The sequence below is a fragment of the Macadamia integrifolia genome, unplaced genomic scaffold, assembly GCF_013358625.1.
Source record: "Macadamia integrifolia cultivar HAES 741 unplaced genomic scaffold, SCU_Mint_v3 scaffold_216A, whole genome shotgun sequence".
In the NCBI taxonomy this organism is placed as follows: Eukaryota; Viridiplantae; Streptophyta; class Magnoliopsida; order Proteales; family Proteaceae; genus Macadamia; species Macadamia integrifolia.
This window is the reverse complement of record NW_024870646.1, coordinates 177056-193347: the sequence shown is the minus strand read 5'-3', so window position 1 is coordinate 193347 and position 16292 is coordinate 177056. Positions and strand designations below refer to the sequence as shown.

Below are 16292 nucleotides of genomic sequence, written 5' to 3'. Positions count from 1 at the left end.
TTCTTCCATCATATTGGTCATATTCTCAAGTTTTCCTTCCACCAAAACAGGGAGCTCAACAAGGATAATCCATTAATAAACTGGAAAACCGAATAAGAAAGCAATACTACCTACACCCTTTAGAGAAGGGTTTCTCAGACTTGACTATTTATATTTGTAGGGTCCCAAATTGCTTTGGATTTCCACCAAGAAGTATACCCAAACACATTGTGGGTAAAATAGCGAACTCGTATCCCAATACACATTCCAGCTCTTCTATTGGATATGTTCTACACTTAATAGACCCAAATTTGATTAGAAAACCACAAATAGGGCAATTGAAAGAAGAAAAACAAGAGGAAATAAAGGGGGATTAATTGGAGTCAATTTTGGATATTAAAAAGGATCACTGATTGTTGGATTTATTTATATTCAGTTTAAAGGTTTATAAATATTTCTCGTGCCAAGTATAGGTGTGGGTGTGGGTCTACATCTATATATAGATGTTTAAACACACTTTATGTATACATGGACGCTTGTACAGATATATGCACGTGTACAAGGATGCCTGTATACGACAGATACATCTGTATATGAACATGTACACCTATACGTAAAAAGGTACATTGTCTTTATATATTATAGATGATCTGAAAATTTGACAAAGGATTTTTAAACAATTGGTTTTGTTCTTCCCACTCTATGTTCTGTTCTTCCAAATCTCTTTGTGTCTGATAATGAATATAGCCTTCGACTTTCTTGTGTAATCACACATATCAGAATGCATCTTATGTGATTGGGAGTTGTTTTATCTTGGAGGTATAAATGCAATGGTCAACCCAATTGCACAATTAAGGGCGCTTAAGAACCTTAAGAATAGTATCATAATACGATTCAATTCAAATTATGTTTGTTCCTAATTCAAAAAGAAAAATTACAATGATGTTGTAAGTTCACACATCATCCGGTGCAAATACAATATATCCCGACAAGTCTTATACTCTGCCCGTATATGTTTTCTAACATAATTCACCTATTCACATAACAAGTGAAAGAAAACTTGCAATTTCACTTACATAGGTAGATATCACAAAAAAGAAGAAAAATAAACAAGTACCAATGTACCATTGCCATCTCCACCTGATGGACTTCAAATACAATATATCCAGACAAGTCTTAATACTCTGCCAATGTATATTTTCTAACATAATTCACCTATTTACATAACAAGTGAAAGAAAACTTGCAATTTCACTTACATAGGTAGATATCACAAAAAAATTAGAAAAATAAACAAGTACCAGCGTACCATTGTCATCTCCACCGGATGGACTTCAAATACAATATATTCAGACTAGTCTTTTACTCTGCCCGTGTGTCTTTTCTAACATAATTTACCTATTCACATAACAAGTGAAAGAAAACTTGCAATTTCACTTACATAGGTAGATATCACAAAAAAAGAAGAAAAATAAACAAGTACCAGTGTACCATTGCCATCACAACCAGATGGACTTCAAACACAAGGTCGATCGATGCTATTACTACTAGTATTTGTATTCTCAGACACACGAAGACGTTCAAACTCGTAGCTCACAGAATGTTTACTCTCACCATCAATAATATTCTCAGAAATTTTAATGCGTCCAGACTCATAACTCACCGAACGGCTGTCCTTTCCGGCGACATTGTCGTCCTTATCTTCTTCTTCCTCCTCTTCACTGTCATCATCATCTTCATTGTCATTATTTTCTTCCTTATCATCATCATCACCATCATCATCATCATCATCATCATCATCTTGAGGATCACTGTCACCTTCATAGTAGCTGTCTTCATCTTCAAGGAAGCCAAAATCATCGCCATCGCTGTTGTAACAGTAAGAATAATCATCCTCTGAGTCTGCCATGGGAAGCAAGTCAGTCAAGTTCTGAGATGAGTAAACGATTATACAATAACTTCTAGGGCAAGTTGTATGAATGGAGAGAAGGGAAAGGTTATAGTTTATAGACACTTCCTTTTTTTTTTTTTTAGGTAATTGTTTATAGATAAACTAAAGATCCAAGATCCCTACTTCCAATCAATTTGGAATCTACTTTTTTCTAATTAATCCTTTCCTTGTCAACAACCAACATACCAAAGAAACCCATCCTATTTGTATAAAAATCCTTGGTCGCATTGCATTGGTGCGGTGAGGATCTAGGTTTTGGAAGGCAATGATTGTTCATCCTATTCCTATCCAAGAACTCAATTCTTCTGTGGCACCACATGGCGTCTAATATGCAGAGGAGCTCTCAACCACCTAGATCCTAGTTCGGTAGACAATGATTGTTCATCTTATTCCTAACGAAGAAGTCTTGGTTCAAGCATCCAAATCAATTCTTCTATGGCACAACCAGGTGCCTAGCAAGTATTCAATGGTTAGAATTTAGAAATATTCAAGTACAAAACTCAAGACGATCGTGCACGGTCCAAAGCAGTTCTAAATATTGAATGCACGCCAGATACGGCGTTGCGCGTTAAAAAAATCCAAATCGGAAAAGGTTGAGAAACCTGAGACCGATCCAAGTTTTAAAAGTTGATACAGGGAGTGGGTCAGGGTCATACCTTTCCTAGAAACAGGTTTCTTTAATTTTGGGGAAAGTTGCCCTCCATCTCTGGATAAGGAGTACTCTTTCTCCCCTCCACTACGGTGATGGGACATGTGATCGGACCCTTGTATTATTATGCTCCCTCAGTGGTGGATCATGGTGAATGGAATCTCTCTTTCTTCGCCAAGAAGGGAAACTCAGTCCTTTTATCACATCAAAAGGGGGAAAATTAATGGAGAGTGACGTGTCTGTGGGTTCTTTGAAATAAAAGAAACCCTTAACGCTGGGAATTGAAACGAGTTTCATCATAGATTTTGGCTGGAGCTCGTTTGGTATCATTTTTGTTTCAAAAACATTGTTTCGTGTCAAAATGAAAATTTCAATTTCTCTGTCAAAATGTAATTTTTAAACGAAAAAATAATGTTTCAAAATTTTAAATTTTTATTGGGAATGATATATTTTTATTTTTTTTGTAAAATGAAACGAAACTGGGAAGACGGAACTTCATTTTGGAGTTCCGTCCAATCTCGTTTTTTCAGTTTTTTTTTCACTTTTTGTTTTAAAAAAATAGAAACAGACCATAAGTGCACCAAACAGAAGATTCCGTCTTTTCGTTCCAATAGAACGAAAAAACTCCAAAAATGTTTTTTTAGAACGATACCAAACGGAGCCTTAGTTTTTGATAACCAAAATTATAAGCTTTTGATGAGGTAGAAGTCGAACTTCATCCACAAGTAATAGCTTTCCATGGTATTGTAGAAGGCAACAATAACAATGGCGGCATTTTCTACTATCTTGACCTGATAAATCTCTTGGTGACTAATAAATGGATATATAACGCTATACTATCTTACATGTTATTGATACGGTTTTCAAACTTGAAAATGGATAAAATCACTCAAATCTCTAGAGATGAAAAGGACAAAATTTAGTTGCAACCTTGCCACATCTCATAGTGTATTCTTTGAAAATATTAAAACTTAAGAGGATATTTGTAAACCAAGGGGAGAGGATAAATTATTCCATTTCTTTGGGTATGAGCAAGGGGTTACAGCTAAGCAAATTTGGCTGCACTTAGTTGCAACCCTGCTCGCAACTAAAGAAATAGAATCTTAAAGGGTATTTTTTGAAAATACTAAAGCCTAAGAAATTAGTTGTGAATCCAAGGAGAAAAATGTTAATTATTCCATTTCTTTGACTATGAACAACGATTACAACTAAATTACCAAAATTTTTCCAAAATCGAAGGAATCCATGACTGGATATATTAACCTGAAAAGATTGTATGATAGACAAAACAAAATGATTGTACACTTTAGAGTCTTCAATATTATTAATTATATGGCTCCAACATATCATGATGGCCAACACATGCGGATGGGTGAAGGCCAAGTGGTATACCCTAAATTAACTTTTTAATTAGTGTGTGACCTGTATGTATTGTTGTGAAGGGCGGTGCCTTGGCTAGTGTTCCAAAGATGGAGGAATCTTGTTTCCTTTTTTGCATTCGGTTGATTAGAAGATATCCCACTGGTATAGTGAAGCTAATCTGATTGCAAATTTTCTAGCCAAATAAGTAGCTACTCTTGATTCCTTTGATCCTATTGTTTCGTGGCCTGCTTTAATTCGGATGGAGCTGGAGAAGGATGCTCTCATGCATCCTTGTTATAGATTTTTCTAACATTTTTTCTGCTTCTTGGCTGTGCTTTCTTTGGTTCTCCCCTGCTGATGACAGTGCCGAAGGTGGAGTTGGAACATCGACAACTCTTCCTGCTTGAGTGGCCTTTGGGCGTTGTATCTTGTTATCATTCATTTTTTCATTTTTAATATATATATATATATATATTCCTTTTTCCAGTGTGAAGGGTATTTAATTAGATACGTTGAAGAATGAAACCTACTCTCCTTAATTTTTTTAAGAATAAAAAAAAGTGGGGCCATTTGATATACCGTAAATCATCTTATCACTGGACGTGGGCTACTTGACAAGAGAATAAGAGCTCACTGAAGGGAAAGTGGTGGGTTGCAGTTATAACCATCAAAGGCGATCTTTCAAGAAAGGACGCTCCGTTTAGAGAGCTGACGTCACGCCAAAGGGAACAAAGGACTTCATATATAAACATGACTTAGATCTCAAGTCATGGGTTAAACTCTAGCTTCTCTGTTTTTTAATCTTCACTGTGCCCTATGGATGGATGTTCCTTGGGAAATCCACATCTAGGTTGCTTAGGAGCAGGAGGTATCATCATAAATGAAAATGGTAAAAATTGGGGTTACTATACAATATATGAAGGTATTAGGACCAACTTCATGGTAGAATAGTTTACAATATTTTTCCATAGTCTCAAGATATTTGCAGCCAAATGAGTGACCAAGTTATGGATCGAAAGTGATTCCTAAGCAGTGGTGACTTATATAAAAAATCAAGTCATTTTTTGGTGCTATCAACAACAGCGGTGGTCTTACAAAGGATACTTGAATAACATTTTTTGGATGATCTCCCATTGCTACAGAGAAATAAACACGGTGATTGACAAGTTGGCAAAGCATGCAGCTGCATTAAGAACTTCAACTACTTGGGATATGACTCCCACATTCATCACTTTTGATCTAGAGTGAGATTCCTAGCATAGGCCAAGATTTCGTTTCATATAATTTATTTTGTTTTTTTCGCTTTGGTGTTTTTGTTCTGCCGATAGCCATGCCAAAGGTGGAACAGAGATCTAAAGGCTCTTTGTAATCTTCTATTTTTTTTTTTAAATATACTTTGTTGACCTTTGGAAAAAAAAAAAAATATTGATTGGACCCCATTTTTTTCCTTCCATCACTTGCAAGTATCATTGACTTAGGCATTAGAAAATGCCTGTCCGTTGGATCTACCTGTACTGTTTTGATCTATTGTGTAGAAGTTTATAGTAGATTGAGGTGGTCAACCTTTAACACCAAGGATGGTAGGCAAGCCGTCATGGGAGCATCCCTTTAATTTTTCAATCACCCATGGGAGAAGAATTTCATCTCATAAGAGATGTGCTGGACTAAGAATGGCGGGCAGGCTTGTGTGGATTCCACTATCAATGGAAGACTTATTGGGAAGACTTCGAACTCCGGCTCCATTTGGTTGCTATGGAAATTGAAGGGAAGGAAAGTAAAATTTTCATACTTGAAAAAGGAGATTTTGTAATCATTATTATCCAATATGACTATATCATTAACTCTAAATAGTTCTATATAATTTGGTTATTAAATTTCACTTTACTTTGCATCCAAATCTTTTGTTATAAAATGTAACATAAATATTACATGTAATCACATATAGTCCCTGTGATCTCTTGGCCTCCCCTGCTAAGCTAAGAATGGAACTGGAAAAGGATGCAACTCTGCGTCCTCGTTATAGATTTATGTAATAGTCCATTTGTCTCTTTGATAGGTTTTTTTCCCCTTGGGCTCCCTTCCTACTGATGGCAATGTCGAAGGTGGAAATACAGTTCTAGGAAATTTTCTTATTTTCCTTGTGTTTTGCTTTTTTGCTTTGTGCAAATTTTCCTCTTTGTAATACAAATCCTGAATCTTCTAGTGAAAAAAAAAATAATAATAATAATAAATAAAATAAAAAATAAAAAGAGGATCACATGGGGTAATGAACTTAAGAAAGAAACTTTTTTTAAGTTTGAAAATTTCACTTTCCTACTCTTTAAATTTCCTTTGCAACCAAGCATAGCCTCAATGAATGCCACAAGAATAGTACATTGGACCTGGTCGGGGAAGACTACGATCAGTTACTTTGGCTCCAACATTGGCAAAGGATGTGCATTGCATTTTGTTTCTTATGCTCATGTGGGTGGGGATGGATTTCAGAGAGGAAGCTTTTAGAAGGCCTAACGCTTTCGAAAAAGGATGGAAGCTTTGTTAGTCTAGGGAGTACGCAAAGGAATTCCATGTAACTCTGAACCAAACCTTCTGGAGGGGAAACTATATACATGGGATGTCTACTTTAACATCTATGGGCAAACTTATGCATCTTTTCATCCTTGAATAGGGAGTTACAACATTTTTCAATGCATATTTTTTTTTTCTTAATCTATGTATTGATCTTGCTATTTATGATCTAACACAAGTAGCTTCAGATTCCATCACTAGTAACCTTGGAATGTTGCTCTGTTAAGACCCTTATTTCAACTATTCTCAGTCCATGCTAGTTTGCAGCCCCTAAGCTAAATTTGGTTTCTGTCACCATAGATCCTCACCACTAGCTTCTTTATACAAGAATTGATCTATTACTTCTGATTTGACCCTTAGCTAAATAAAATGAGATAGCCCACGAAATACTCCTTCACATGTGGCTTCAGCATAGGTATAGATATCAATTAAATACCATTTAGAGTCCAATTCAAAAGCTTGAACTATTAAGTGGCGATAACGTCCCAAATAACCGATGTGAGACTATACACTTATAATCCCCAATATCTCAAGAGTAATACATTAGATTAATTGTTTTATTCATGTTTAACAAATAACCTGAGTGTGGATTCAAGTGGCATGAATTGAAGTACAAGAAGTATTGAAGGAGTATTTGGAAAAATTACCTTTTTATTAATTTGACTGATAATTTCTCATTACTTTCTTAGTTCTCTTTCTTTAATTTTCCCCCCCTTACTTTTCCAAAACGGTGAAATGGGAGGAACTTACTAAATGCTACGGAGAGAGTTTAAATCTAAGCAAAATAACATAAGGACAGATCATTCCTTACTTCGATTTGGCCCGATGGATGAAGAGGAAGTAAAAGATAATACCGGATTTGGCCATTGAATCTTTGACATATCCTTATGAACACCATCTCAAGTCCATCCAGATAGTGGATGCAGGGCACGTAGAGTTTAGATCCTCTACCTTTGGGGTGTGGGATCACACCACATGGATGATGTGAGATGGGGTTGGAAGGTACCGCTCGATAGAGAGAACCAATTTTACCTTTCCGGGGAGGTGGGAGGTATGGTTAAATAGGAACCAATAATCAAAAGGTCCCTGATCCATTACCAAAAATCATGGCCCAATCTTAGGCAATCTACAAAAGGAGACCCAAGCGTGATACAAAGAACACCAAGAGAGAAAAATAGACAACGAGCAAACTTCCCAATATTTCATATAGATAAGGACTATTTGCTTATTACATCAACATCAATAGGCAACTTAGATACATATATGCCCTTGTACACTACATCAAAACAAGATCGAAGGCCTGTGGCCACATGATCTAACAATATGGGACTTCCAATCCAAACATAACAAACAATTTATTGGCCGCATATCATAGGAAAATGTACATAGGCACCAAGTATAAAAGAGGAGATTTGTATACATATATATATATATATATATATGAAGGTGGTAGTGTGGTCTAGGGTATGTGGTGATCAAGTAGAGCGGACCAAGTTTTCGTGCGAGAATCATTCTCGTATGAGACTGATCCACACAGATGGAATCCACCACAGAGTTGCAGGGCATGTAGTGGTGGTGGCTAAGTGTTGTTATTTTTTACCCTTAGGGAAGGCTGCAAAGTAGGTCTGAACAACAGTGAGAAAGAGGATTAATAGTGTAGCTACGAAGGCAGGCACAGTCCAGGGTTTTAACTTGTCGATACTCATCAAATGTGTGTGGAGACCCTCAGCAAACCAAACGGCCCACGTCCTGTTGAAATGCTTCTCAATGTCACGTTTAACTTGTCGATACTCATAAGGGTTTGGTGTCAAGTCGGTGGCCAACTCATTGAAAAGATGACCTACATGTTCGTCACTCCCAAGTGACTTTTGGAGTATACCTTTCTCTCGGAGCTCTTTCACATGAATCACATCTTCAGGACGATCGATGAGCGAATCCATGAAACATATGAAGGAAGTGATGCCACCATCATTTATGAAATCAGTGCATGCTTCGTATGCTAACATGTTTAACCACTTAGTCTTGAAGGAGTCATCAATGACAATGGCTGGAAGAGAAAGCGATCCATACATAAGTTTGTATGGTTTGAATTTGATTTCCTTCACAGAGGATGACCCACTGGTCTTGCAATGGATCCCTGCAGCTTTGAGCTCTTCGACTGGACGGAAGGACCGCTATTCCATTTTATCTCCAGAATCACGTTCAGACTGATCACTAGATGGTGATCATGCAGTGATAAGAAATTCTGTCCGGACATAGTCGAGAAGATGAAGGGGTTCGGTCTTTCTCGAAGAAGAAGAGCCTTCTGATTTGAGTGTGTTGTCCGTTTTATTGCAACACCGACAATGTATAACCCTTTCAAAATATGTTTGAAGCAGTCGATACAAATTTGTTTCCCTTCCTTTACTGCCTCTGGCTACAGTTTGCTTTTTGATGAACTTATCGATATCATAATTTTTTTCGGGAGGCATGAACTCATTTACTAATGCTTGAAGAACTGTATATGGGAGTTGATTCTCAAGCAAGAACAAGTCCATTGTTATGATTGCTTTGTGGTGATTCTTCATCATCTGCGCATCCTTACTCTTGTTTACAACGCAATGAATGAAATACACCACAAAGCAACCATCTAAGAACATCAAACATTTGAATGCTTCATCAGTGGACACTTCCTTCGGAATCATGGCATAACAGTTTTTTGCCTCACTGACTACCTTACCGAACTCCTTTGAGTGGAAATAAGCCTCGAGACTTTTCTTTTTCCCTGAGATATTCTGTACATAGGATGAGAATTCTTGAACGAGTCTAGTCTTGAGGGCCTGCCCCTCCTCGAGCTTTCGGTTGCCATAGTGGTATGGGCCAATGGATACTAGTTTTGGAAAATAATTAATCTTGTTCTTTTCATTCTCCCTCATAATTTGCGGAACCTCCTGTATCTTAGGTCTTGTTTTCGCTTCTGCAGATGAGCTACTTGCTCCTGGAGATTGTAAGTAAATTAGTAGCCGGTGTGGGACTAAACTCTCAAACAGATTTATAATGGAAGCAATTTGATAGTAGATCCAAATGGGGAATAGGGTTTCTAGTCTAGCAAGTGCAAGGAAATTCTTAGTCTGCACTGCAATGTGGCATGTTGAGTAGGGGCATCGGGTTGAAGGTTCATAATTGGTCTACCAAGAAGTTCCATGTTCACATGTCCAATTTCATACCATTGTAGTCACAAAATGACAAAATAGAGCATTAAAAATTTTGGGACAATCAAAAGCATGCATGGACATATGTGAAAGGAGGGTAACCACATATCTGACTGCTTTATGATTTAGTTTGACCCATAATTGACATGTGGCTAATGTGGGCTATTTCCTAGAATCCTACAATTACAACATCTCACAAAATAAATTGTAAACCAGAAATATTTCTTAGATTTGTAGGTTTAGGAAACCTTTTACCTTAAAAATTTTGAAAAGGAAAAAAAAATGTAAAAGAGCTTTAGTTTGATGCTGCCAAAACCAGTTGCCAATATTAGTCATAAACCCAAGAACTAACTATATATGATTGAAGGTGCCTGGTGTTTTTTTTGGTGGAAGAGAACCTAATTAAAGGCTCTATTTATTTCTAAGTAAAATGACCATAAATAGAATAAAGTAGGAGAAATTATTGACTGCTTCCCTACTTCATTTTACAGTTTTGGTTGGGAATAAAAGAATTGGCCTCACTGGAGAACTTTGTCTTTCCTTCTATTCCCCACCCCCTCCCCCCCAAAAAAAAAAAAAAATCACAAATTTTACATGTATCAAACACATCATAAACCAAGAGGAAAGAACTCAAATGTTGTTGCAGCATCCCTCAACTAATAAGTGAAATGTCAAACCACATTAGTAGGAGGCTGTTAGATGATCAGACCATCTATTTGGTTGATATTAAAAAATGAAAAAGCAAGAGACTGACATGCTTTGGAGGAATTGAGTGGGGGAGGGGGAAGAAAAGACTTTATCCTCCAGTATTTCAAAGTCCAAATTTACCCATATGTGGGTTGCTCAGATAATTAGGGTAAATTGGGAGTAGTGTGGAAAGACGCACGGTCTTAGATTCGATTCACCATTTGTGCATCTGCGATTTAAGTGGAGACCGTGACAATAGGTTGAAAAAAAGCCCAAATTTCATTTTTTTTCCAGATATGAGGCAAACCAAAGTTAGAAGTGGTTAATCCAGGCTGGTTGAACCAGTTTGTGTCGAACTAGTCCTTTAGGTTTGCATCGAATGATAACATGTGATAACCTTATATAAATATGACAAAGATCCATAGATGATCATAATCTAACACAAATTACATAATATTACCTAATCATGATTATCTAAATCTTAATCTATGAGATTGTAATGAAATATAACAATATATGTAATACCTGCTTGAGCCTTGTACCCGAAGATATTCATCAACTCCTTGCATGGGTCTAGCATATAACCTATTACAACGAGGGAAATTTTGGGTGAGGCATTATTTTATGACTTAATCAAGGAATTGAAATGCAAGAATGGAAAATGCAAGTATGTTATTGTCATATTATTGTATGAAGTTGTAATGGAATACATTATAATACATTTAGTACCTTCTTGACCCATTGGCATTTCTATTGTAACCTCGCTAGTCTTGAGTGGTGCATTCTTGGATGAGGCCATTAGATAAACACAAAGGACGTAGTGTGTTGTTATTGTTTTATTTGCATTGCTGTGTCTTGCATCCACAACTCTATTTATACACAGAAGGTGGTAGGGAACATCACACTTTATTTACCTTCCAAGCTAGGTGCTGCATAAGAATTTCCAAAGAATAGGGTCTGTTCTGTCTATTTTTTCCTTTAGATGGAAATTTGAATGTTAAGACATCATAAAGATGAACGTGATGCACATTGCAGTGGACCCTTTGTGTTCAAAAGACTTCAAAATAGTTTGGGTGGTTTTAACGTTTCAAGTAGTTAACAACTGTCTCATGGTATTTATTATGGAGTAGGGACTCTTTTCCCTCTCTTGGTATGTTTGGAGAGGGTTTTTAGGGGTTGCCTTCTTGTTTCATTCCTCTAATATATCATTCAATTACATATTAAAATATATATATATATATATATATTATACTTGGATAGAATGATAGCTAGAAATAACCCTTACTTCAATAGAACTATACAAACTGTTGGGGGTACGATGTCTTGTGTATTCTGTCATTTGCATAAGTGGATTAATTTCGAAGGGCTGTTAAGAGGTTATATGAGTTTTTCAATAAAGGGGAAAGAACTCTGTTTAGGATCGAGTGTGGCCAACACCAATGCTCCCATGCATGTGTCTATCTCTCTCCTACACAATGAAAAAACACATGTACCCTTTGTTTTGCCAAACCAAGGGCAACACCATGCTAGCTCCTCTTGGATTTTAGTTCTATTTCTAAGCGTAGGCTAAAAAATCAAATATGAGATTTTCTAAAACACTGTGAATACCAACATCAACAGTGATAAAGCTTGTGAAGTTGATATCTCTACTATACTTCTTGTTTTCTTTTTGCTAAAAGATCAGATTGTATAAAAAAAAAAAAAAATGGGAAAAGGTTGGGTATGCAGCCGATATCAATGCTAGCACCCATTGTGTCTATCTCGCTCTTCCCTTTTTCTGAAATGACCCTCATATCTTCCCTGAATGATACTCCATTATGAGATCCTATTGGTGCTATCTGCTAGCATACTTGATATCGGCAGCATACCTATCCCTCTCCCACAAAAAATATAAGATAAAGAAAGAAAAAATAATAAAAAGAGAAGCCAACAGATGAGAACCCGCTAGATACAACTAGAAAAATGATAGAGGCACGCACCCCAATAATATTATATTTTTTCTCTTGTTATAAGCCAACGAAAAATATATTAAGCACAAATAAAATAGGATGTACATGATTTTACATCCGGCTGTGAGTCTGTATACCAAGGATTTGGACTGATCTCCTGCTCTCTTTGAAAATTTCTTCTATCTGGTCCCTTACCTTCTACACAGATAGAACATTGAACAAACTGAGTTCCAGTCATGCATGGCAAGAGATCACCTAAGGGGGTACTCTTATCATTTGAGCTTTGCAGCATTGATTACTTCCTTTACATTAAACTATGACCTTTCTACCAAAAAAAAAAAAAAAACTATGACCTGATTGTCAATATTCAAGTAATATGTGGAACAAGGATATAACAATTAATAATTTACTTGTTTCTTTATTCATTTCTTTAGTTATTATTTTAATATTAATCTAATTCTTTATTTATTTTTTAAATAGATAAAGTAGAGGGATCTTACTTTACTAATTTAATTCTATATATTTTTTTTTAAATAAAATTCATATTGTAACCAAGGTTAGTGAAAAAACTGTTTCATTCATTTTTTTTTTCTTTCCATTTTAGTATGATATATATATATATATATAGATATATATATATATATATATATATTTTCAATGTGAGTAAATCTTATCATTTCATATGTGTACTCGAAAAATTATATAAGAACATAATGATAAATCTCTACAAATTACTTTGATAATATATATATTTTTTTACTATTGACTTAAATAATTTTTGAGAATATGACAACGAGAAGACCAATCAAAAGATGATTTACCAGTGGAGAAGTTTCATTTAGAAGGTCCCTCTTTTAAATGGATAAAATTGGAGGATCTTACTTTGCTTAGACATCAGGAGAGTATTTAGATCATATTCTAAGTAAAAGATTAAAACAAAGTATCAGTCCTTTATGTGCTGGCACCCTGCTATTGAATGGGCAGAAGGTGCTAATTTTTTCTGGCCAGTTGGTTAAAGTGAAAGGAGCTCCCTTCATAGATAAGGAAGAAAAAGTGGAGAATAGGTTTGCCTTTAACTGGGCATTGGCCCATCTAAAAAACTCTGCTGGCAGTGGCCCATATTTGCACTTTGGCTTTTTCTTATCAAGTTGAATTAGGGTAATTGCATCCTCTTTAGTCCATGGTTAAGGTTTCATCTGGCGCCAAAGATGAATAGTTAAACTTTAACCAATCAAACGAGCCATGATCCATTGCCAAATCAAGGCCCAAGCTAATTAAGCTTGGATGCCTGGGAGCCATGTGACTGTTAAGTTCCTTACTAAGTCGGCTGCGAAATTTGAGTTATCTACTCCAATATCTGCTTGGCCTGTGCAGGTTGTCATAGATTTGAAATTAGATAATCAGTGTCGTCCTAGATACCAGTTTAAATAATGTATCTCAGTTTTTGCTTGGGATTGGGTTTTAGGTGCGATTTCTATTCTGCTGACGACAATGCTGAAGGTGGAGTAGTTTCCCTCTATGCTCAATTGGTGTTATTTGCTTGTGTATTCTCTTCTTAATACATATGATTTCTCAGTGAAAAAAAATGTGAACTATCAAGTCTCAGACCAATTTTTGAATGTTTAAAGAGGCCAATCTCCATCTTAAAACAAATACAAGGTTTTGGGGTTGGGTCCAATTTTTTTTTTACATAAAAATATAGAATATATTATAAAAGTCCATCAAAAAAAAAATAAATAAATAAAAAAAAAAACAGAAAAAAAAAAGAAAAAAAAAGACTCACTTCATAATATGGGCAATATATATTTTCCTTTAATTTAGTGGATATATAATCAGCATAAAAATATCGATAACTAGGGATTTTGGGCACCATCAGTTCTCTCCTCTTTCTCTTCTTAAGAGAGAAGAAAAAACTAAAGGATAACTACATTTAATTAATTACTGGGCTATTGATTTTTTTTTTCTCATTTCTCTTTGGGGGTCAATGGTTCTTAATACAATAGTTGATTGATTAAATACAAATAGGTATGATAAGATTAAAATTGAATTCATTGAATATGTGAAAGATAATATTTAATTCATTCAATAATCCAAATAGGAATTTTTACATTGTGGAAAATCTACTTGTCCATTAAAGGGCAGTTAGGCCCTGCATCAGCCAAGTCACAACCTCTTGATAGTGTCCATCCTTGCTCCTTTGTTCCCTACAGCCCTAGTACAGTGCTAATCTCTGATTCTTGAGGACTCCTTATAATACTAATGTTCATGTAGGCCATAACAAATCGAGTGTTAACAATAAAAATTGAACACTATCCTACTGTACAAGTCGAAGGGTCGAAACTTCCATTACATATAAGAACAATAGATCCCCCATCCAATAATTTTCGATAATCATCAATGGTTAAGAAGGAATCATTATTAGAGGAAATGTTTTAGAACATTTGTTGATGAAAAAAATCTTAAGTTCACAACTCCACCATTTACAAATTAGTTGGACAATCATCAGTGGATTTGGCTTATTTCTTAATGAACAAACTTCCATTTATAAATTATTTGGACAATCATCATTGGATTAGGCTTATCTATTGATGAACAAAGCTTAAAATCATAAGTCCATTTACAAATTAGTTGGGCAATCATCATTGGATTAGGCTTCGATTTGTGAGAGAAAATAGAATTATGAGCCATCCAAATGAAGTTAAAATATATAGGAAGAATTGATAGAAGGTTTGCTTATCTTCTTTTAACAATGAAGGGTTAAAAAACGAACTATTTAACATATCACATATAGAGGAAGAAAGGAGATATTTAGTCCTGAGCATAGAGGTGTAGTTGCAAGAATTCTTTTAGAGAACTCAAAATGCCACTTAGTTTCCTCATCTCTAATATTAAACCTACAATAAGTTTCATAGGAAGAAAATATGATAATTTACTCTTAGCATTTAATGCACCCACTAGGACTTTCCATTGCAAAAGAAAAAATTTAGGATGAATTTTCAAATGTCACACAAGTTTTCTAATGCTACGCTAAAGAAATGCCAAATCCATTGAACACCAAAGGTTGGATAAAAAATGGGAGAGAAATGCTGAAGGGTTAGTCTCTTTAGTTCCATATCGAATAGGGAAAGAGATTGGGCTAGTTGATAACCTCTATTACTCCTTTACTGGTCATGATGTTTTATAAACCTTTGATAGGTGAATTCAAAAAATAAGGAGGTGAAACCTTAGGGTCGAGAAAGTACTCAGTGAGGAGGGACCTAAAGAGGAAAATATTGCTTCACTTATGCTTTGATACGTCGGATGATAGGTTTTAAAGCCATGAGAAACTGATAGAGCTACCACTGAACAAAACTAAGAGCTACATAGATGAAAGAAGCTGAAAAATCCTTTTTCATACGCCACGTTTTGCATTAAAGAAACCGATAAAGGTACCATTAAACAAAATTAAGAGCTACGCAAATGAAAGAAGTTGAAAAATCCGCAACACCCAAACTTCACAAAAATCAAATTTCCTCAAAGTTGTGAACAACAAGGTTCACTCAAGAGTGTCATAAGCCTTATGAATATCAAGCTTAAGTAAGACCTACGCTTCCACCATGCACTTTTTTAGGGAGGATGTTTGCAAGTTTAGAAGCCATGCTGATATTTGAAAAAATAACCTTCTTCTTTTGAAAAAAAGCCCTGCTCTTCTGAGATAAGTTTATTCAGCAGAAAGGATAACGTTGGCACCAATACATTCAGAATCAATCTGTAGAAAAAGTTAGCCATGCAAATTGGATGGAATTTATCAAGGGATGTAACCCCATTCACCTTGGGGATCAAGGTGATGAAAGTACAATTCACCCCTTTACTGATAGTGATGTCCTCCTAGAAAAATTTACAATAGCATTGCCAATATCTAACTCAATAAGGTGCCAATAAGATCTTAAAAGTGCACCTTGCACCTGGGAAGTCATCTAG

General features: G+C 35.6%; 2 protein-coding genes across 3 annotated transcripts; both read right to left on the bottom strand.

Moving 5' to 3' along the window:
- Positions 1-1143: 1143 nt before the first annotated feature.
- Positions 1144-2438, bottom strand: LOC122071393 (trigger factor-like). 2 transcript variants are annotated; one of them, XM_042635740.1, is made up of 3 exons: positions 2116-2438; positions 1642-1880; positions 1144-1376 (listed from the first exon to the last, which is right to left on the bottom strand). In XM_042635740.1, the coding sequence occupies exons 1-3, from the start codon at positions 2246-2248 to the stop codon at positions 1341-1343; spliced, it is 408 nt and encodes a 135-aa protein (XP_042491674.1). In that variant the 5' UTR covers positions 2249-2438; the 3' UTR covers positions 1144-1340. The 2 variants fall into 2 exon arrangements, with proteins under 2 accessions (XP_042491674.1, XP_042491673.1); XM_042635739.1 differs by having other exon boundaries at positions 1144-1880; positions 2116-2436.
- Positions 2439-7872: 5434 nt separating this feature from the next.
- Positions 7873-11990, bottom strand: LOC122071397 (UPF0481 protein At3g47200-like). Its single transcript, XM_042635745.1, has 3 exons — positions 11113-11990; positions 10909-10968; positions 7873-9482 (listed from the first exon to the last, which is right to left on the bottom strand). Exons 1-3 carry the CDS (start codon positions 11180-11182, stop codon positions 8731-8733), a joined length of 882 nt encoding a protein of 293 aa, XP_042491679.1. The 5' UTR covers positions 11183-11990; the 3' UTR covers positions 7873-8730.
- Between the last annotated feature and the right edge of the window lie 4302 nt (positions 11991-16292).